Source organism: Cetorhinus maximus, chromosome 18 (genome assembly GCF_964194155.1).
Source record: "Cetorhinus maximus chromosome 18, sCetMax3.hap1.1, whole genome shotgun sequence".
NCBI lineage: Eukaryota > Metazoa > Chordata > Chondrichthyes > Lamniformes > Cetorhinidae > Cetorhinus > Cetorhinus maximus.
The window spans coordinates 90,051,683-90,074,680 of NC_135896.1; the positions used below are offsets into that span (position 1 = coordinate 90,051,683).

Below are 22,998 nucleotides of genomic sequence, written 5' to 3' on the forward strand. Positions count from 1 at the left end.
ATATATCACTGTCTATACCTAGCCACCAGATATAACTTTGTGCAAACATCTTCACTTTTGAAATACCAGGATGCGCACTATGAAGTTCCTCTAACAATGGTTCTCTTCCTTGTACAGGGATAACTACTTTTATTCCCCATAATAAGATACCTTCTTGACAACTCAGTTCAAATCTACGTTCAAAGAATGGTTTTAATTCTTCAGGAACTTGTGCATTTGACCATCCTTGTAACACTTGTTCACGGGTTCTTGCTAAAATTGGATCCCGATTTGTCCAATTCTTTATCTGTCTCATGCAGACTGGTGAGTCCAGGAAATTTAATGCAAGTGCTACCTCTTGAGGTACTGGAACATGTGGAACGCTATCTGGCAAAGGGAGACGACTGAAGGCATCTGCATTTGCTATATGCACACCCGGACGATGCATAAAAGTGTAGCCGTATCTTGACACGGCTGTAGAAAGGGTTCTGGATATATATCCTATGGATCCATCCTCCATCTTGTGTGACAACACTGCTCCTGCTCCATAGGGAGATGCATCCTGTATCAATTCTTTAGATGGGTCATAGTGCACTAACAGACACGATGAGTGTAAAAGCTTCTTAACTCTAGTGAAAGCTTCCTCTTGCTGAGCTTTCCAGGACCATCTGTGGCTCTTCTTCAATAGTAAATGTAAAGGGGCTAACATTGTAAACAGATTAGGCAAAAATCAACCATAATAGTTTACCTTGCCCAAAAAAGGCTTGAACTCCGTGACATTGGTCAGAGAGGGCTCTTCCTTGATGGCCCTGACTTTCTCCTCTAATGGATGCAACCCTTGGGCATCCACTTGATGACCCAGATATGCAACTTCCTTTGCTTGGAAGGTGCACTTTTCTCTTTTTAAACTAACGCCAGCCTATAAAATTCTCTTCCAGGTTTGCAACATGCTCTGCTTCTGTGGATCCTGTGATTAGGACATTGTCCAGGTACGCTATAACTTGGGGGAGTTCTTGTAGTAAGCTTTCTATTGTTCTTTGGAAAATCGCACATGCAGGCGACACACCCAAGAGTAGGCTTGTATACTGGTACAGGCCCTTGTGCGTGTTTATGGTGACATCACTTCTTAATGCGTGTCCAACTCGAACTGCTGATACGTATGGCTCATATCCAGTTTTGTGTAGGATCTTCCTCCTGCAAGTTTAGCAAACAGGTTTTCAATCTTTTGGACTAGGTACTTGTCCAATTTCACAGTCTTGGTTACCGTTGATTTATAAGCCCCACAGATGCGAATGGTTTGGTCTGGCTTTAGTACAGGGATTATGGGTGCTACCCACTCTGAAAACTGGATTGGCTGTATTATTCCTAATTTCTCCAAATGGCATTATTCTGTACCTTTTCTCTCAGAGTAATGCACAGGCCTTGCCTTAAAAAACTTGCTTCAGAGTCCATGTATATTTTAGCTTGCAGACCTTTGATTTTCCCCAACTCATCTTGAAATACTCTGTCATTTTTTTTTTTGTTTAGCAACTCTGGAATTCCTCCAGTCCTGACCTGAAAATTTCTGACCAATTTAATTTGATTTCCTTCAATCAATCACGGCCCAGAAGACTAGGTCCTTCTCCTGTTACAACAATTATTGGCAACTGAGCTGTTGTCTTTATGATACAGGTACAGAGGTGATGCCTTTCACCTGTTTTGCTTCTCCTGTTTATGTTTTTAACTGAGCAGCGGTTTTCTCCAAACTCAATGGTTGGGTACCTTCTCTGAGGTATTTAAAGATGTGTTCTCCCACCACTGTGGTCGATGCTCCTGTGTCCACCTCCATAAGCAGAGGCTTTCCATTTATTTGAAGTGTATTTGGTTCAGTTTTCCTGGACTACAGATTGTGTAGGGAATAAACGTCAGCCTCAGTAACTTCTGGCTCATCTATATTGAGCAATTCACTTAACTTGTCCTGTTGTCTGAATGGCTGTCTTGATCGAGTCCTGCACTGTTCAACAACATGTCCTTTTTTGTGGCAGTAGTGGCATTCTGCCTCTTTAAATCTACAGACTTCGGGTGCATGATTTCCCCCACAACGGTAACACTTTAACTTCTGGGTTACTGGTGAGCTGCCTCCTGTATTTCTTTTCATTTTTCTGGTGGTAGGGACTGTGTCCTGCTTCACTGCAGTCTCCCTGATCTTTGCACCACACCCGGCATCAGGTTCCCATCCTAACTGTAAAACGGTGCCATGTTGCACACTCTGCAGAGCCTGCGAGTCCCTCTCAGCACGCTCCATTGCTATCGCTATCTCCATGGCGCACTTCAGATCTATCGCCACTTCTGCAAGCAAACGGCACTGAATGGCGTCGTCATTTATGCTGCAAACTAAACGGTCACGGAACATGTCGTTTAAAGTATCACCAAAGTCACAGTGTTCCTTTAACTGTTATAGCTTCGTGGTATACATTGTAATCAACTCGAGAATTAAACTTGAATCTTTGCACAATCACAGAAAGTTTAGGCTCAAAATGTCCTTTCACGAGGTCGACCAGCTCAGTGAAGGATCTGGAATTTGGTACGTTCAGAGCCGTCAGACTATAGATTAGGTTATAGGTTTTGCTCCCGCAGACACTTAGGAGAATTCCCTTCTGTTTCTCCTCCGCCATTATTTTGTTAGCTACAAAGTAGAATCTAATCACTCAATGTATTGACTCCAGTCCTCGGCGGATGAGTTGTTCCGATCAATTCTGCCAAAGTGAGGCATTGCTTGTCAGTATACTTCTTTACTTCCCTTAAAATATGGGAATACTCACAGTCGCAAGGCAAGGTGCTGCGTCAGCGCTTTTTATCCTCATTGCCAGCTGTAATAAACCTGGAGTGCAGGATGGGGGGTTTCTTGTACGGAACAGTGAACTTTATTAACAGGCTTCAGAGGAGACTACGAGCTTGTTTCCAGACCAAGGCTCAAAGGTTCCGCCCCGAAGATTCCCAGCGCTTAGGGCTGATTGGTCCATACAGTCACCTGATCCCCATAACAGTAAGAAATGGTTTAGCTTACGACCAGTACATTAACATTTCAGACCTGCGACCTTTCATCAGAGCTGGGGCAAGTTAGAAATGCGATAGGCTTTGAGCGAGGAGTGAGTGAGACAAGGACAGAAGGAAATTCTGTGGCAGGATGGAAGACAGGAGAGATTGAATGACAGGAAGATTTAGTCTTCCAGGATCAACGAGAATGATGATGCGACATGAAAAGAAACAAAGAGACAAAAGGTGTTCCTAAAGCAGGTGTGCTGCTGAGTGCAAGGCAAAAATAAGAGGAAAACCAAAATATGCAAAGAAAAGGAAACAAAATGGGCACCAAGATTATGGTCTGAATTCACTGAACTCGATGTTGAGACCTGAAGGCTGCAAAGTACCTAACCGAAAGATGAGGTGCTGTTCCTCAAGCTTAGACTGAGCTTCACTGGATCAGCGTGGCAGGCCTAGTACAGGAAACGATTGGCTGGGATACCTCCTGCTCTTGAATAAACCATTGACACAATCTGGGCTAAAACATGAGAAAGGACCACTTGAGTATGAGATACAAGATGGCTGCCGATATGCATGCAAGTACATTCCAGAATGAGTCAACACCTTCAGGAGATGAAGGAACAAAAGCCATATTCATAAGGGAAAGAGTGGAGGAATAATTTTGGCCGGAGAAAACCACAAGGATGAAATTGTCAGTCTCTGCAATTGATGCCACATTCATGAAAGTATCGGTCACTCAAGATATGTGATTTGCAATGCTTTACAGTAAGAACTTGACTGTGAGTAAGTAAAAATATAGTGTACTCCTGATCAGTGCATGACAAGTAGAAGGGAAAATATGATTGGCAGCAAGTTAGCATAGGAACAGTTCTACATACATTATAATGTTTCAAGGAATCTAATGCTATCGAATGTCAATACAATTCATCCAGTGAATTATTGTTTCTGTTGCACCTACATATAAACATTGGTTTTCTAGTAACTCTGTGCTGCTGGCATGTTGCACTTGGTAGAGACAGCACAAATATGAAAGGATGATGAGGACCTAGGAGTAGAAGCAAAGATGTGTCTCGAGCTTCTCACTTCAGAAATATTTTTTTATAATTTTGGCTTTGAACACAGGATCAATATTTTTTTTAAAATTACAATGATTGCTATGGAGATACAAGTAGCTGCCATTCAAAATAAGCAACATATCAGAAACAAGTAGCAGAAACAGCCAGACTTCTGTGTGTCTGGTTTAGTTTAGGGAGAAGTGTTCAAACGGACAACCTCCTGACCTATTTTGAATATGACTTTGAGATCCTCAACATCTAACTGAACCTCCGAAACAGACAGACTGGACTTACCTTATATCTCACTGGGCAGAACACCCAACAGAGCACTTCTTTTCCGTATTGCAAGAGGTATCGGCCTATGCTGTTTAAGCTCCAGCCTTGCAGTAAGGCTCTAAGCCTCAGGAGGAACCAACTGAGTCAAGCTAACATTGCAAAGGATGTTTTTTTTTATAAAAAGGGAGAGAAGGGGGATAGAGCAGTCAAGGTATTCCGGAAAATCAACTGTGCATAACATATAATAAATGCATGCATTATGTATTTAATATGTAAACACTTAGAATGGGAGAATCAAATGCTGCATTTGACAGCGATGCAATACACAGGTTTTGAATTATATTCCTAATGACCTTTTATGGGCAGTTACACGTTATTTCACTTTAATTTTAAACCATGCATTTGTATCTGACTATATAGCATATTATCTCCTATTACTATACTGCTGAAAGGGTAAAAAATTGCTATTTTTTACATCTGTTGCAATGTCACAATTGTAGCCTTTTCTCTAGTGCAGGCCACATTGAAATACCTACCAGCAATAAATGTTACAAAAAAGCTTCACCTGCAAATCTGCTCCTCTGCTTCCCACTATTTAGTAGCCGACATTAAATATTTATCAACACTGCCACCACCCCACTTTACTTCACGAGTTCCTTATCTTTCTCAAATACCTTGTAGCAAGGAATATTAAATTCCTAACCCTCCCCTTCTCTGAGCCAGGTTTTCGTTACTGCCACTATATCATAGCCACATATGGTCACTTGTGCCTCAGTCATCTTATTCTCCATGCGTTTAGGTACATGCACTCCATCCTAATCTGCCTCATATTTCCTACATATGAATTATCCTTTATTCTAATGCTGCTATCTCTCCCACTCCTCTACGTACCTTGCTCGAATACTTCATGCTGGTGGCCTCCCCCACTGTCATAGTTCAAAGCCTCCCCCGTAGAACCAGTTACACTCCCTGTGAGGACATTTGTCCCAGCTCTATTGAGGTGCAACTTTTCCATCTTCCACTGGTCCCTCCTGCCCCACAACTCACCCAATATTCCTGGAATCTAAAGCCCTCTCTCCTGCACCATTCCTCCAGCCAGGTTATTCTAACTGAACTCACTGCTCCTGGACTCACTAGCATGTGGTGCTGGTAATAATCCAGAAATAACTACCTTTGAGGTCTTGGTGTTGAACTTCACCCCCCGCAACTCCTGAAACTCTGACCAAAGGACCACAAGCGTTTTCCTTCCTGTGCCTCTGTTTTTTTTTTAAATTTGTTCATGGGATGTGGGTGTCGCTGGCTGGGCCAGCATCTATTGCCCATCCTCTAGTTGGCCTTGAGAAGGTGGTAGCGATCCACCTTCTTGAACCACTGCAGTCCATGTGGTGTAGGTACACTCACAGTGCTGTTAGGAAGGGACTTCCAGGATTTTGACCCAGCGACGGTGATCGAACAGCAATATATTTCCAAGTCAGGATTATGAGTGGCTTGGAGGGGAACTTGCAGATGGTGGTGTTCCCATGTATCTTCTGCCCTTGTCCTTCTAGATGGTAGAGGTCATGGGTTTGGAAGGTATTGTCTAGGGTTCCAAAACGTACCATCACTTCTGGCTGTTCCCCTTCACTCTACAGCATGTTTCTCAAAAACCCTTTCCCTCAGTCAGCCGAAGGCTAATCTGGCACATTGGAGGCAAAGACGAATTTCATCATCCAAGTCTGCCTTTGTCGAGAGGAGGCACAGCCAGAGGGGACGCTAGTGCCCCCGGCCCGGCATCGGCGCCCCCCGGCCCGGCAGTGGCCCCTCCCGGCCCTCCTGGCCTGGCAGCAGCGCCCACCCGGCCCGGCCAGAGCCAGCACGTGTGAATTGCCCAAAAAGAAAAACAGCTCATTGTCACACTTGCACTGTAGATGTACCAAAACTATCAAGGAAATTTCAGACCACCATGTCTAACCTGATCACCATTCACAATAAAGAGGTTAGAGCCAGAGTTATTCAACATGAAGACCAATTAAACTCAGACCTCTTCTTTTAAACTTGTGGCTTAAATAGCTTTATTGTGGTTGCCGAAAGCCCAATGTATTGCATGGGATATTGTTTCTGGTCTTTTAAGAGAATGCAGCATTTGACTTACTGTGAGCAACTGCAGAGAATATGTGCATATGGTATACAAACCAGAACTAGAGAACTGGTAGGATTCTAGGTTTTAAAAAAATGTATATATACAATGTGTTATTAGACTATAGCAGAAGACTTGACTCAAACTTTCTTCTGCTTGCCCATGTGACTAGATAACTTTCTGTACAGCTCCCCAACTAGGAAATGGAATTAGAAAACTTGCATCATTTGGAACCTGAAAGTTCCAATACATAGTTCAGCAAGTGCTTGCTGATTAAGGTTGCGGGTATGATAAATTAGGCAAGGTTAAGGCACCTCGTTCATTAATACATATTTTTGGAAGTCTATGTTTTCAGCACCCACCAAGGCTAATTTTGCAAGACAGCTATCTTTTCAATTGCCTCTGGGTTTTTCGTTTTATTTGCAATCACCTATAAAACCATTCAGGCCATGCAATGTATGCTGTGTGACAGGGTAAAGCTGCAGAGCCACAATTAAGCTTTGGGTTTTTGGCAAAACCAATTATTCCACCCTTTCTACCAAACGAGCTGGCAGTACAAATATCTGTACCACCTGCAAGCACCCCCTACACCGCCAACAACAATTCCTAATGGCAGAACGACATCAAAGGTTCCCCTGTTCCAGCTGCTCCACCACATCTGGGTTTTAAATCCTGCCAACAAGCCATCTGCTGTTGACTCAAAGTGCTTTGAACTATGTGAAAACTTTGCACTTCGTGCATGGTTCCTTAGCCAGCAGCAGATTGCAGATCTGAGCATTACAAATAACAGAGAAGTGCAATTGAGGTCTTGCATGTCAACACTATCATTTATTTTTAACTCCACAAAATCTCTGTGCAATGGGAAGTTCAGAATACATAACAAAGCAAAGTAGGATTGACCTGATTAACTGTGCACCTAGTCACCGAAGATCAGGGTTGGGGAATCAACGTGTGAGTTTCCAGATTCGTGACTAAACAAAAAAATTCGAAATTTAGCACAGATATTGAAAATGTGCTTTATGTACAGTACACGGGAACACAAAAACACTTTAATTTATTTTAACACCCAAGTGAAGGCACAAGGTGATTCTTTCTCTATGTGTGGTGCACTTGTCGTCTTAGGGTTGCTAATCATGGCCATGATATCACTATGGCACAGGTGTGAAGAGATTAATGTCTATAATGTTACTGGAAACTATTTTTTAAAATAGAGTTTAGTGGTGTCTGTGTGTGTGTGTGTGTGTGTGTGTGTGTGTCTTAATTCGATTAAAGCCAGCTGTTCTAGAGGCTTTGATTTATAGAAATAAGGAGATTCAAAATGGTAATTAGATAAAACATGGGGAAGTTTAGAAACATGGGTGCCAAGGGGGCAATTTGCATTCTTAAATAAACCATTCGAAAGCATGGGTGAAATCTTGCACCTAGCTAGAAGATGCCAAGCAATGTGTTTATTTTTTTCAGCTTACTAATGAAATTGGTGGAATCAAAGGATGTTATTGTTAAAAGAGATAAAATTAAAAGCCTAGTGATACAACTGAAAATTTACATTCAAAGAGAAAGGTATAAAGGAGAAAGAAGATTGTGGGTAAGATTTTAAGATCCAAGTGTGAGAAGCCTCAAGCTGTCTGCAAGGACCCAAAGCTGAAAGAAACTCATTTTGGATGTGACTGTCCAGGTGTGCTTTGCCAGGTGTCTGTTAATCTATGCGATTTACTGTTGCCTTACCAAGGGTCTAACTAAGAGTCAGATTAATTGGGGGATTTTTGTAGTTATTATAGTAGTAATTTTGTAGACATATGTATGTGTTTACAATTTTCTTGAACTAATAACTGTTTAATTTAGTTTTATAAAACCCTCTTGAGACTCAGTGGTCTTATTACTACTGAATTGAAAGCCTGCATCTCGAAACATACAAATTGCAAAAATGGGTTATAACAGTTGCTTCAAGTTTCCCTCTGGGATTTGAACAACTCAGCCTTTACCATCGGCTGTGTAATAATGCAGGGCCAAAAGGTAGGCCCCAAGAACTACCTCAACCAGTACGGGGATTGAACCTTCATTTGTTGGCATTATTCTACACTGCACTCTAGCCAACTGAGCTAACCAACTTCCTGCAACGTGATTACAGCGTGTACAAAATACCTTCTAATTCAAGAAATCAATACTTTAATACTAAAAATTATAAATGAGAGTCACTATTTCAGTATTATTAAGTATATTAGATTCTCCAAGACAGCTTTGCCTGTTGTACTGGGTGGTCACTGTAACAGTCAATGCACCTGAAGTGTTTTGTCACTTTTTAATAATTAAGCGTGCACACGCGCACACGGACACACAGCTACAAAGCTATATGCTTCTGGATCCCAAATTTCTGTGTAAAAAACAGAAGGTTCCTTTATTCCTTGTTCTACACCAGAGGGCAATACATGTGGGACTTAGCACACCCTACTGTCAGGTTTTTTATATAGCACTTCCTTTTAACTAAAATGTCCTTTTACAAAAATAGCATTAACATTAAACACAAACATCACATCTTGTCCCCCTTCAACCCGGAACAAATCGGTCAGGCGGTTTGCAGATTTGCTTTGGTCTATAGAGGAGAGTTGGCTTAGGTGTCTCAGTTTGTTTGTTTAGAAACGGAAGGTTCTGCTGTTCCACTTGTTTCTGTTCAGGTTCAACAGTTGCAGCTACTAGTGCTAGAGGTTTGAGAGTTGAATTAAGTCGGGTCTCACCAACTGGAGCAGATGCTTCGCAGAAATCTTCCACTGTGACTGGAGATCCCTGGAAATTTGGTTCCTTGGATTTGGCTTCTCTAATCTGGTCAGTGTGTCTCTGCCAGATTCCACAGGAAGATTTAACATCATAGGTCAGTGGTCTTCGACGCTTGATGATTCTTCCCAGGAGCCACTTTGGTGTTTCACAGTAATTTTGGACCCAAACAGACTGATCCAGGTTAAACTCACGAGCTGGTTTACTTGCGTCATGTGACCTTTTCTGACCAAGTTGCCTTGAACCAATCTTTCCTTTCAAATTCGGACATAGCAAATCCATTCTGGTACGCAGTCATCTTCCAAACATCAGCTCAGCAGGAGATATGCCTGTTGTTGAATGTGAAGTGTTACAATACCTCATCAAAAAGTTCTTCAGCTTCAACTTCCAATCAGTTTGCGTCCTCCCCTTCAATATTTGAATGTTTGGACAAAGCGTTCTGCTTCACCATTTGAGGATAGGTGGTAAGGTGAGATGAGAATCTGCTTGATCCCATTGTTTTTCAGGAATATTTGAAATTCATATGATGTAAACTGTGTGCCATTGTCAGACACGATCTACTCCGGCAATCCAAAAGTAGTGAACACATTCCGAAGAACATAAATGGTCTTTGTTGGGTTGACTTCATGGGAATAACATGAGGCCACTTTGTAGAAGGAATGTATGACTAAAAAGTGGTCCAGCAAAATCCACATGAAGTGTTTGCCCTGGGTGGTTAGACCAAGCCCACGGGTGTAATAGGGCAGGAGCAGGAGAAGACTTCATTTCTTGGCATGGACGGCAATCACTGACCATGCCTTCGATGTCTTTATCCAATTGTAGCCACCGTGCATGTAGACGAACCAATGCTTTCATTTTGATGATTCCCATGTGGCTGAGGTGAAGTTCTTCTGACACTTGTGCTTGGAATTTGAGGAATAACAACTCTGATTCCCCATAACAAACAAAGGTCTTGCAGAGTCAGCTCAAATCTACGCATGTAGTAATATTTATCTCAGCAGTTACTTCTTGAGGTACACACCAACCCTTCTGTGTTTGTGTTCAGACTTTCAATGTCCATTATCTTTTTAAAATTTCACAAGTCCCAAAAACGATCGAAGCTCCTTAACATTTTTGGGCTGTGGCGCTTTCACCACTGCCTCCCCGCCTCTCTGGGTGAGGTTGAGAGGCCAGTTTCATCAATCACATGTCCCAGGTACTCCACTGAGGGCTTCACAAACAAACATTTGAATTTCTTACAGCAGATGCCATATTTTTCCAGTCTACACAGGATCCTGCCTAGGTTCTATAAATGAGTTGGGAGGTTTTTCCCGGTGATAAGCATGTCACCTTGGAAGCAGATTACACCAGGGAGGCCCAAGCAGTATTTTGTCCATAGCTTGTTGGAATAAGGCTGGTGATGACGCAATTCCAAATGGTGGTTGTTCATATTGGTATAGACCTCTGTGTGCTGATAGTTGTATACTTGCTGGAATCTTCACTCAGCTTCATTTGCAAAAATGCCTGTGATAGATCAAGCTTTGCAAATAATTCACCTCCATTCAGAGCAGCGAACAGATCCTCAATTTTCGGTAGCGGGTTCTGATGCACTTTCAGGAAAGGGTTAAAGTCACCACATATTCTGATAGACCCGTCATCCTTCACTGCTGGAACTATTAGAGCTGCCCACACTGCATAACCAACTTTCTCAGTTATCTGAAAGTTTTCAAGTTATTCTAGTTACTGCTCGATTTTCTGTTGCATTGAGTAGGGGACTGAACGTGATTTGAAGAACCTTGGAGAAGCTTCGGCCTTCACAGCAAGTTTGGCTTCAATGTCCTTAATAACTCCAAGACCTTCTTTGAAGACATCAGTATGCTTGTCTTACAAGGACTGCAACATGGGGTTGCAATGCACTTTATTTATTTTATTCCACTGAATTTCTTTTAGCCAGTTCCTGCCCATAAGCGATGGACAATCACCTTTCACAATGATAAGTGGCAACCTTGCTATTTGATCTCCATATTTAGCTTGAGCGGACATTTTTCCAAGTATATTCATAGGCTCACCAGTGTAGGTGCTATGCTGGAGGAGGGTTTTCTCCAATGGGCATTTCTTGAAAATTTTCTCCCATGTCTTCTCTGAAGCAACAGAAACAGATGCTCCAGTGTCAACCTCCATTTCAACCATTTTACCATTTAAGGCAATGCCAACTTTTAGTCCTTCATCTATTTTCAGGCCATACTGAATGCAATGCAATTACTCTTCTGCATTATCGCTGTTAGTTTCACTTTGTCTCGTCTGGACTCACATTCCTTTTATATTTTGTTTCCAAGTAATTTGTGTTTTTAAACTGCCTGTTTATTTTCAAGCGCGACTTGTCTGTGTGCACATCGTGATACCCTTTTTTTGGCAGTACTACTTTATTATGATTAACCTTGGATCTACATGCATGCTGTATGTGTCCTTTTTTTCCCCACATAGCGACAATCAGCAGTTTTCCACTTACAGGCTTCTGCATTATGCCCTATTCCATTACAGAGGTAGCATGTTTGAAAGTGAGCATACCCTAACTTTACTATTTTAACTTTGGCATTCCTAGAATGAGCTTTCAAATCTCCAGCTTGTTTCTTTGCCATTTCTATGCTTTCTACAGTGTCAACTCTTGCTCCGCTGACAATCTACACTGAATTCTTTCATTTCTTAGTCCACAAACCAAGTGATCACACAATGCTTCTTCCAGGTAACCTTTAAAGTCACAATGTTCTGTTAATTTTCTCAACTCAGCCAGGAACTGGGAAACTGGCTCACTCGCATGCTGTTCTCTTCGGTGAAACTTGAATCTCTTGGCAATAATTGCTGGTCTGGGATTGAAGTGCTTTTCCAAAACATACACAAGCTCTTTAAAGGTTTTATCTGCTGGCTTGTCAGGAGCAATGAGATTTCTCAGTAAAGTGAAATTTTTCAATCTGATGACTAAGAAACACTGAGGCCTGTTTTTCCTCTTCAATCTCATTCACAATGAAAAACTGTTCCATTTGCTTGACATAAACTATAAAGTCCAGCGTAGCTGGATCAAAAGGCTCTGAAGAATATTGATGATTCCATCCTCGTCGCCATTTGAAGTGTTCTGTCACTTCTTAACAATTGAGAATACACACAGACACACCTGCTTCTGAACCCCAGCTTCATCCGGGACTTAGCACACCCTACTGTCAGGTTTTTTTATATAACACTTCTTTTTAACTAAAATGTCCTTCTACAAAAAAAGCAATAACATTAAACACAAACATCCACAGCACCCATTACAGCATTCATCCTCTGATCGAGATTCAATGGTTTGCATTTTATACAGCATTAGAAGGCATCCACAAAATTAATTTCAAGTGCTGCAATTGTCAGGGCAGCTACAATGAAAAGCATACTAATAGGCCACAAACCCCAGAAGTTGTCAGAGTGAATTACATAGCAAACGAGATTTAGAAGTGAATAAAGGAAGGGAGCTGAACACAACTCACTTATTGAACCAACCATACTGATGGCAAAATAAATTGAGGCAGTGACAAAAAAATGTTACACAAGGCCCAAATGACGCCAAGGACTTCTGTTCTGCATTGTTCACAGAAGTCAAGTGCAGAACAAAGCATCAACCATATAAGTACTACACACAAGTAGCACTCTTTACATCAAAATGTCTCACTTACTGAAACCCAGAGTTTAGTTATGTAATGTTTTTCAATAATAACTGATAAAAATATTTTCTCTCAGTTATGAGACTAACATGCCGACCATGGTAGGCACAAAATGAAGGTATTAAAAGAGTAGCAGTGAGGACAAGAGCACTGCGGCTGATAAAACACTAATATAGTCCCCATTATTTAAGACGTCCACATTTGAAGAGGGCAATTGTTTAAAATCATCCATAAAGTGTTTTACCAGTTTGCATTTCCATTGGTCAATTTTAAACTTACATCGTTCTTAGTGTTCCATGTCATTTGAGCAGGAACAGGTGTTTACTCAACAGTTCAATGCCTCAATGAACAGTCTTGAATAAATGCTACAAATCAATGAGGTATTGACTGTGATTAATTAATAATGATACTTTTTGATGGGTTTATCCTGTTATTGCTTGATAGGGCTCAGTTTCTCTCCTCTCATATCTCTTTCCCTTCACCTGTCGATGAATGCTCATCAATTGGTGCAATTGCCCCAAGGCACCTCAGGGGGATAGAACAGATTGTAGATAAAGGAACGGGTTTTGAGACATGGCATGGGAGAGGTGCTTGGTTGAAAAGTTACCAGGAGAACCCCCTGCTCAGCTTCAAGTACTGTCATAGGATTTTTAACATCCACCTGAGCCACCAGAGTAGACAACAATAGCTTTAATGTCTTAACTAAGGAACAAACAATGTTGTGGCTGTCTTACTTTCACCCCTTTCTAGTTCCTTCACCCCCACAAAAAATTTAAGTACAAAATGCGATTTTGCTATTGAACTTGGCCAGAACTCCACTGGCAGCATTCACATACAGCTAGAATACTCCAATAAGCAAATTAAAAGTAGAGTCCAAGGCTTGTACTCAAAGATGTGAATTAAATGCAACAAACTGAAGAAAACCTGGAACAATTGCTATGGGTGCTGAGATTTGGGAAACACCTGGAATAGAAAGATTTACGTCTTTAGTTATAGTTTGCAATACAGTCAGCCAAGGCGAGCTATTTTAAAAAGCAAGTACCATCACTTTTCGGCGATGATTAGTCTGCAATGTAAAGATGAACGCATCTGACAGAGATTGGAACTAAATCATTGTCATAACAATATCCACAGGCTGGCTACTGCAGGAAACAGAAATGTCACATTGGTGCAATGTGTCATCCCCTTGTTGAGATATAAAATGAACTCCTTAGATAGTATCACATTACCAGAATTCAGGAGGTATTCAAAATGGGAAACCTCTACCAGTGGGGTCGCCAACTGGAGGGGGGGGGTCACAAGGCTGGCCAGGCATCTGAGCACTAGGAGCCAGGGCACATTCCTCATCTTATATACAAGCGTGCCTACCTTGTCAGCAATTAAACGAATCACAAACACCGTAGCACATCTATGCCTTCCAGTTGGCATCTGCTCCTCCAACGATCGTCGACATACATTATCAGTTTGGCAGTTCAAGCAGGTGAATTACCTCATTTCCAAACGCATTCTTTGGAACATGTTTCAGAATCACTGAATAAAAATAGTTCACTGCCTAAAAGACATGCACCAGCACAATGCGCAAACTGCAGAGATTGCACGCTTCCTCAACTTGGCATTTCTACCCAAGTCAGGGTATACACATTACTTGAAACCTGATGAAGCAGAATTTAATTTAACATCTGCTCAGAGAAATTAGCGCCACTTGAATTTCTAAGATAGCCCCTAGCCCTCGTCTTCACTAGGATTGTTCCCCTTATTCCAGCTTCTAAAATCTTACAATGCCATTGCTGCAAATACAATGACAAGATGAAAATAACGGTTAGAAAATATACTGCTTTGAGAGAAATAGTCTACTCTGTTCGTCATCAGGTAGCCGCAATGAACATAAAACTGTCCAATCTATCTTCACTCACTCATGCCAAGCCATAACCAAATTGAAATTTAGACTGGTATAGGCACTTTTTTTCCTTTAACTTACTATCTTGTTGCAAGACGAACAGAATATCAAAAATTAAACGCATAGCCTTGATCCTGCTAGAGAGGAGTCACGGGCCTTTTGATAGGAAAATTCAGCTTCGAATCACACACACAATGCATGCGCATGGACAAGAGGTGAGGTGAGCATCAAGTACAGCTGTGATTCTCTCTGCAGATGAATAGCCGGTAACACACAGTGCCCTGCTTGGCTCTCACATTATAAAGGGCTGCCTAGATAAAACGCCAGAAAAAAGTTGGCACCTTCAGGAGAGGTAGGAAGCAAGGGCAAAGAAAATACATGTGGTAACATGTTTTATACCTACAGTTCAACTTCATTAGATAATTACCAAAGTATCAAGCTTAAGAAGCTCAGAGTTAGGGGAAGAGGAAACTTACAGCTCATTTGAAAAAGCACTGCACAACACTGCTTCAAAAATAACTTCAATTTCCTAGATTAACAATGTCATCGATTTAATAATACAAATTGCAGAGCTGAGACAGAGTTAGCCATAGAATGGGTTTCAGCTGCTAACATTGATCATTATGCACGGCAAGTTTCAGATTAACGTGCTTTGCAGCAAATACAGGCTATGAATTGCCTGCGGATTCCTTTATTGCTCACCTTTCTCTTCACCTTTTGGACATCGTACCGAACTTGCGCAAATTCGCGGAGGCCAAAGGATCCACCAGTAATAAGCAGCTGTGAAACAAAAATAAAAAATTAGGTTAGCAAAATAAATCTGTGCATCATGCACAAATACTCTGGAGGTGTCTGTCAGTTCATCTTATAATTTTTGCAAGTAGGGACCTCAGTGACGTGGAGAGACAAGAGACGCTGGGGTTGTTTTCCTTAGGGAAGGGATAGTTTTGAGGAAATTTAATAGGACTGTTCAAAATTGAAGGGGGATGTGATAGAAAAGATAGGGCAACACTGTTTCTACTGGCAGGAAGGTCAGTAGCCAGAGAACATAGACTTAAGGTAATTAGAAAAGGAAATGGCAGGAGTGAGCAGAGAAAGGAGAGTTTTTTTAATGCAGTGACTTCTTTGGCCTGGAATGCACTGCCCGAAAGACGATCCAATGGTAATTTTCAACAGGAAAATAGATAAACATATGATAAAGAAAAAAATTGCAGGGTTATGGGGAAGAGCAGGAGCATCGGAGTAATTGGATAGCTCTTTCAAAGGGCTGGCCCAGGAACAATGGGCCAAGTGGCCTCCTTGTGCTATATAATTCTCATTTCATTTTGCCGATGTTTACAGGTTTTAAAATCCTGTGAATGGTTCCGGCTTTAAAGCAATGTAGATCACAAGGAAGAAAATGAAGGAAAAAAATGAGAATTTTACAATCTATAGAAATACAATCTATAAAAGAAGCTGTACTCCATGTTGGGTGCAACCTTAAAAAGGTTTGTAAAAGCATGAACACAATCGTACAAATTGGATCACAACTCATCACTGGATCATGAAACACAATCATTGTAAAGGATTGTAAAGAATGCCTGCTCTCTCACAAGTGTAAAGAGACAAGCACCCTTTTCAGAAATGTGAAAGTTCCTGGCAGTTTTACACATCGGCAACAGTTTGATGAGGACATGAAAGGACTAAGGGTATGTGCACTGGAATATAATGTGCCACTCCAAGGATTTTAGGGAGACTATACTCTTTGCATGTTGCAAGTAAAAGCTACCTGCATTTTAAATGGTAGAACATGGCATTAAAATAAAATAGCTATCCAATGCTCCCAAGCATTTTACACAGCACTTCCATGTGGCTCTTTATACAACATGACCTTCCCTCCATCATGTCAGGAGTGGGGGTGTTTGCTGATGATTGCACAGTGTTTAGTACCATTTGCAATTCCTCAGATACTGAAGCAGTACATGGCTTCATTAGCAAGTAACATTCATGTCACACAAGTAGTAGGCAATGGCCATGTCCAACAAGAGAGAATCCAGCCATCTCCATTTGACATTCAATGGCACTACCATCACTTTATTCCCCACCATCAACATCCTGGGAGTTACCATTGACCAGAAACTTAACTGGACTAGCCATGAATGCTGTGGCTACAAGAGCAGGTCAGAGGCTGGGAATTCTGCAGTGAGTAACTCAACTCTTGACTCACCAAAGCTTGTCCACCACCCAACAAGTCACAAGTCAGGAGTGTGATGGAATCTCTCCACTTGCCTGGATGAATGCAGCTCCAACAAAATTCAAGTAGCTCGTCACAATCCAGGACAAAGCAGCCTACTGGATTGGCACCTTATCCACCGCCACACAGTGGCAGCAGCGTGTATCATGTACAAGATATACTGCAGCAACTCATCAAGGCTCCTTCAAAAGCACCTTCCAACCGCATAACCTCTACCACCTAGAGGGACAAGGGCAGCAGATGCATGGGAACCTCACCACCTACAAGATCCACTCCAACCCATACGCCATCCTGACTTGGAACTATATCACCGTTCTTTCACTGTCACTGGGCCAAATTCCTGGATCTCCCTTCCTTGCAGCACTGTAGATGTACCTGCACCAGATAGACTGTAGTAGTTCAAGGTGGTGGCTTATCACCCACCTTCTCAAGGGCAATTAGGTATGGCCAACAAATGCTGGCCTAGCCAGTGATTCTCACGTCCCATCGATAAATTAAAAGAACGCTGTTTGAAGCAAGTTCACCAGCATTAATCCTGAAGTGCATCAAATTCTGCCCCAGTCCACACCATTCCAGATAGCAAGTAAATGCGCAAAACATCCCCTTTAAAGCATTAACTCCTGCTACGTTTTGTGTGTTAAATACGAGTGTATTAATCCACTTTAGATACACATTATCCTATGCATTTTGCGCTATGGAATTAGTTATGGAAAACTGATGCAAGATCTTTCGATGCTGAAGAAAAATGGAAAAAAAGTAGTTTATTCTACATGGTGGAACTCTGCAAAGCAAGAAACAGCTGTGCAGAATATTATGCAGCCAAAACAGTTTATATCAAACGCTGTAAGTAAAGAGAGAACCCACAGGGGCAGCACTCGGTGGCGCAGTCTCTCAGGGTTGCATGATGTGTTGCGACGTTCCAGGATAATAGGATAGGAACATTCCTGTCAAGGCAGGGAGGATAAACCAAGCAGACATTTACCATCCCATCCATCGTTTCATAATGGAGTTTTTTTAGTCAGCTTTAACCACTGTAAATGTTATAATAAATGCTACACTCAGGGTCTTGTAATGTGTTTGTGGCAACACGGATTTAACATATTGGGAATAATATATGATTAAAACAGACGCACTTAAACCTTAAACTTAAAAAAAGCAAAACATTAAATGAAAGCTTTGATTTTTTTTGCCAGTATACTTATGCAACATTCCTAATTCACTCCAAATTGTTGCTGCAACTAATAAGCTCCCTTATACTTGTGAAAAACTATTAGAAACTCATCAGGCACAGAGAAACAGACAAAGTGACAGGTCACAAAGTAGTGCAATTCAGGCAGGCCATTCAGACTATCCAGCTCACCCTTCCTTAAAAACCTATGATCACCCCCATCCTGGTAACTATTTCTTGACTGACTTCTCTATCATTCCAGAAGGATGTTCCAGGTACTAATCATTGTGACGAAATCCTTCTCTGTATCAGGGCTGAATTCGCATTTTACCAAAAATAAAAGCGGAGTGACAGAAGAGCTGATTCATGTCCCATAGCATTGGCCATGTAACTACACGAGGAATGGGTTAGCACCAAAGTCCTGGTAATGCACCTGCATACTTGACAAGTTTCATTATGTCATCTGTAGCCTTTTTCAAAAGATGAAATTCTTTCACCTAATCCAGACCCGATACTGTAGTCACAAAAAGGTAGAAATATTGAAGCAAAATGAAAAGATAACAAGAATGAAAGAAAAAATATGCATTTATATAGTGCCTTGCACAACTTCAGGACGTGTCATGGCATTTTAGAGACAAATGACATACTTTTTGAAGTGTTGTAGTCACTGTTGCAATGTAGGGAATGTAACAGCTAATTTGTACACAGCAAACTCCTAGAAGCAGCAATGTGAGGAGCGGCAGATAATCTGTTTTTCTTAGTGAAGTTGGTTGAGGACAGGACACCCAGGAGAACTTCCCTGCTCTTCTTCATGAAATGGAAAGGAAGTCCAAGATCACGAGTCATCAGGAGCTGAGATAGGATCTGAATGTACCATTGTTAGAAGAATGGAGGATTCTTATCAAAGGAATCACTTGATGGAAGTGGAACACTCTCATTTTGTGCTGCCCATTAACTGTTTCACATTTAGATTTAGCTTACAGAGTAAATTGCCACCAAGTCAGTGAACCATTCACAGAAAGAAACGGTCAGATTCCTGAGTCAAGGAGCAGAGGGTTACAAGTTTAGTAGCAAAGGAGGAAAGGGTGGGGAATGGTCAGGGTGAATCCTTCTATATTAGCAGGAAAAGACAATGGTGCTGAAAAGCCTTTTCACATTTCAACCTTTTTTTTTAAAAAAGCAGATGTTTCAGTCGACCACCTCTTTCCAGTAAGAAAGAATCATTATAATACTTACTCAATTGACAAAGATGGTTGAAAGATATTTTTCTGGTGCAGACGAGACAACCACTCCAGACAAGAAAAAGAACCAAGGCAGAGGGACACCCGATGAGCTCCTCACAACCAAATCACTGATCTTGGGCACACAAAGGAGGCGAACAGAGGAAAAGTCGTAAGGAAAGCTGCTTAAATGCTGAACGACATTACCAGGAGCCTGAGTGAAAATCAGTTACAAGATGTGTGGGGCTCAGGGAACATGGGACTAAAAAAGTCGATGGAAGTGACAAAGCAGTTCTTAAAATACGCGAAGATGATAAATAGAAGTGCTGACTGCTGCTTTCATTTTTATCACCAATATAATTTAGTGATTCAGAGAGAAGATACTGTGGAGTAAGATTTACAATGTGCAACTGGGCTGACATGAGGACTCTCAATTTTATCGATCGCAAGGTAAAGCCAGTGCCAAAGGTAGAATAGAATTTACATCCCTTAAGACATCATATAATGGCTTACGGTGAAAAGTAAAAATCAAAACTGCTTCTGAGCTATTTCTTGCAATGGCTACCAGCTACATCAATGTGTAGCCAGTTTCTCAGCAGTTCCCAATCTGTACTCATCTCCATGATGAAATAAAAATATACTGGAGATGCAACTGTGTGCATCATAGTAAAAAGTACAACACTTGAAAACCATTGAGCTGTTACATATAGAACAATCAATACCTGGGGGTAATTACAAGATAGGAATCCAGGCTGAGTGGATAAGAACTGCAAGATCATCAACATTAACAATTGTCAAAGCACTCCATTGTGTTGGCTAGTGCTTGTAATACGGGTCATTGATGATTCACTTCTTGCTTAACCATCACCCTCGGAAAATATTGCCTCTTTAGACTGATTTCAAGATCCATTCAGCTGTCCCATGTTTCCATAGCATATATTTTGTTCCCTTTTCCTATTTACTGTCTAAAAGGAAAAAGCAAACCGTTGCAATTACCTACAGATGGGGACATGAATGAAATCAGGCAGTCACTGCATTTAGTGAAGCAGCCCTGGGCCTCAGCTACCCACTGTGGAACAGGTTGCAGCATTTCCGAAACGTTCTTCAAATAAGGCTATGTTTGAAGTTCGACCCTTCAAATAAACGTTCATTGGTAATGCTGCTTTATAAGTCAAGTTAGTAGAGGCCTGTCCCTTGCATGAAGCTACATACAGAACACATGACCCCAGGTTTGGTTCCTGATCTAGAGTGAACTAGTTGACCTTAATGAGTGAAGGAAAAGGGCAGTAACAGCTTACCTCAGTCCTTCTCGTTTGCGTGGTGGAAGAAGGAAAGGTAGAGGGCAGTGTCCAAAAGGTTAACATATTGGCGCTGATGGTTACTATCCAATGCCTCTTGGTGGTAAGTGTGTATCTACACTTCTCAAATGAAACCATGAACAGATTTTACGATTCCCACATTACAATAGCTTATGGTCTAATGCTCAATGTTTAAATCATGCACGAAGAATATGACTGTATTGGTGTAACCAGCCTAAAAGCCCTGTACCTCAACAGGAGCCCACCTCTTCAGGAGAGAAGTGCAGAAATATATAGATCCATGTTGAGTTAAAGGTATGTACCATTTATTTGGGACAAGGAAGAAATGAGCCATGAATTGCGAATCCTCACAAATAGCTGAACGATTTGTGCCTCTCCCCCTCAGTTAGTCTCAGAAAATGGGTGTTCACCCTCAACCTCCCAGGAACTTCAAGAGGTTGCTGCATTTGCACTGTTAAAGCAAATGAAGCCTGCTGCAGAAAGTCAGAGCCAGTACCTAGCAACATAAGGACCATTTTAATGATGAAAATTTTGTTCCTGAAATGGCACTCAACATCTCAGGCCCAAGAAGGCAAATCAAAATCAAAATGTGACATTGACAGGGAGGCTGCGAGTTGATTGGCTGGTGAGTACTGCAGCTTTGTTGCCTCTCTCCAGAGTTAGGCATTTGATCTAAATTACCTGCCAGTAATAAAATGTATTCCAAGATAAATAGCTTGAAAGTTATCAGATAGATTGAAGACTATAATTAGACAACAGAGCAATGCAACCCTACTTGAAAAACACAGGTGGCTGATTAGTAAGTAAAACAGTAAGTATACGAGTATTTTGATTTTATCTGTTAAGTGAGTTAATTTAATAAATAGAAGCGTGGCAGGGCGCGCCTCAGACCTGTGGAATGCTCATCCTGTCCCACGTGGGAACTCCATGCTCCAGGCAACCACAGGGGCTGGAAGTGTTGCCAGCTAAAGGAGCTCGAGCTCTGGATTTTGAAGCTTGAGCAACAGCTGACATCATTGCAGTCCATCAGCAAGGATGAGTGCTTCATGGATAACACATTTCAGGAAGTGGTCACCCCACTGCTTAAGAAGGTGCAGACAGGGTGGGTCTGGGAGACTGTCAGATAGACAAAAAGGAACAGGCAGGAAGTTCAGGAGAACCATGCTCCCGATGCCATGCATGAGTGAGTCCATAAATAGGTTAGAAATAAACACGTGGTTGGAGAGATGATGCAGGAGGGAGGGCTTTAGATTCTTGAGGCATTGGGATCAATTCTGGTGAAGGTGGGAATTTTGCAGGCTGGACAGGTTACACCTCAACAGGGCCAGGACCAATATCCTCATGGGCAGGCTTGCTATTAGGGTGGGTTTAAACTCTCTAGGCAGGGAGAGTGGGAAGCTGAGTATAGATTTATAAAGGGAAAAAGCAGGCAGAAAATTAGTAAGAGTATGGAAAGCAGAGGAAACAAGGTTTGAAAACAGACAAAAAAGGTGTCTGGCTGTGCTTAATGGCATATGCCTAAATGCAAAGAATATAGTGAATAAGGGAGATGAACTGAGGGCCGATTGAGCTGACAAGTGGAAGCGTGTTTTTTTTTAGCAATTACTGAAACATGGTTTAGAATGAGGCAGGAATGACAGCTTAACATTCCCGGTTACATGATTTTCAGGTGAAATAAAGAGGGGGATAAAAATAGAGATGGGGGTGACAATATTGATTAATGAAGCAATTACAACCATGACAAGGGATGATATATTACAGGGATCATCAAATGAGCCTCTATGCTTGAATGAAGGAATAAAAAAAGGGAGGAAACAGCATTGCTGTGAGTGCACTATAGACCTGCAAACAATCAGAGGAAGATAGAAGAGCAAATTTGTGACAAATGCAAAAACAATAAGGAAGGACTCTGGGGCATTTCAATGACCCTAATAACGGAGATACATTTAGTGTAAAAGATACAGAGGACACAGGATTCCTGAATTATGTTCAGAAGAAGTATTTTAGCCAGTAACCAAAACAAAAAAAATGCTGGAAAAACTCAGCAGGTCTGACAGCATCTGTGGTGAGAGGAACAGAGTCGACGTTTCGAGTCTGTATGGCCCTTCTTCAGAGCTGAAGAGAAGTAGAAATGTGATGAAATTTATACTGTTGGGGGGGTGGGGGGGGGGGCGGTGGGGGGGAGAGCAGGTGAAGCTGGATAGAAGACCAGACCAGGTGGGGTCAAAGGAGAGATTGACAAAAATGTCATGAACTAAAGGACAAAGTGAGTGT

General features: G+C 41.6%; 1 protein-coding gene across 1 annotated transcript in view; it reads right to left on the bottom strand.

The window, feature by feature from the left end:
* Positions 1 to 22,998, bottom strand: part of cox16 (cytochrome c oxidase assembly factor COX16) — a 49,989-nt gene that overhangs the window by 18,175 nt on the left and 8,816 nt on the right. Inside the window, exon 3 of the mRNA XM_078563301.1 lies at positions 15,487 to 15,564. Coding sequence (XP_078419427.1) covers positions 15,487 to 15,564 — 78 coding nt within the window. The remainder of the gene's footprint in view (positions 1 to 15,486; positions 15,565 to 22,998) is intronic.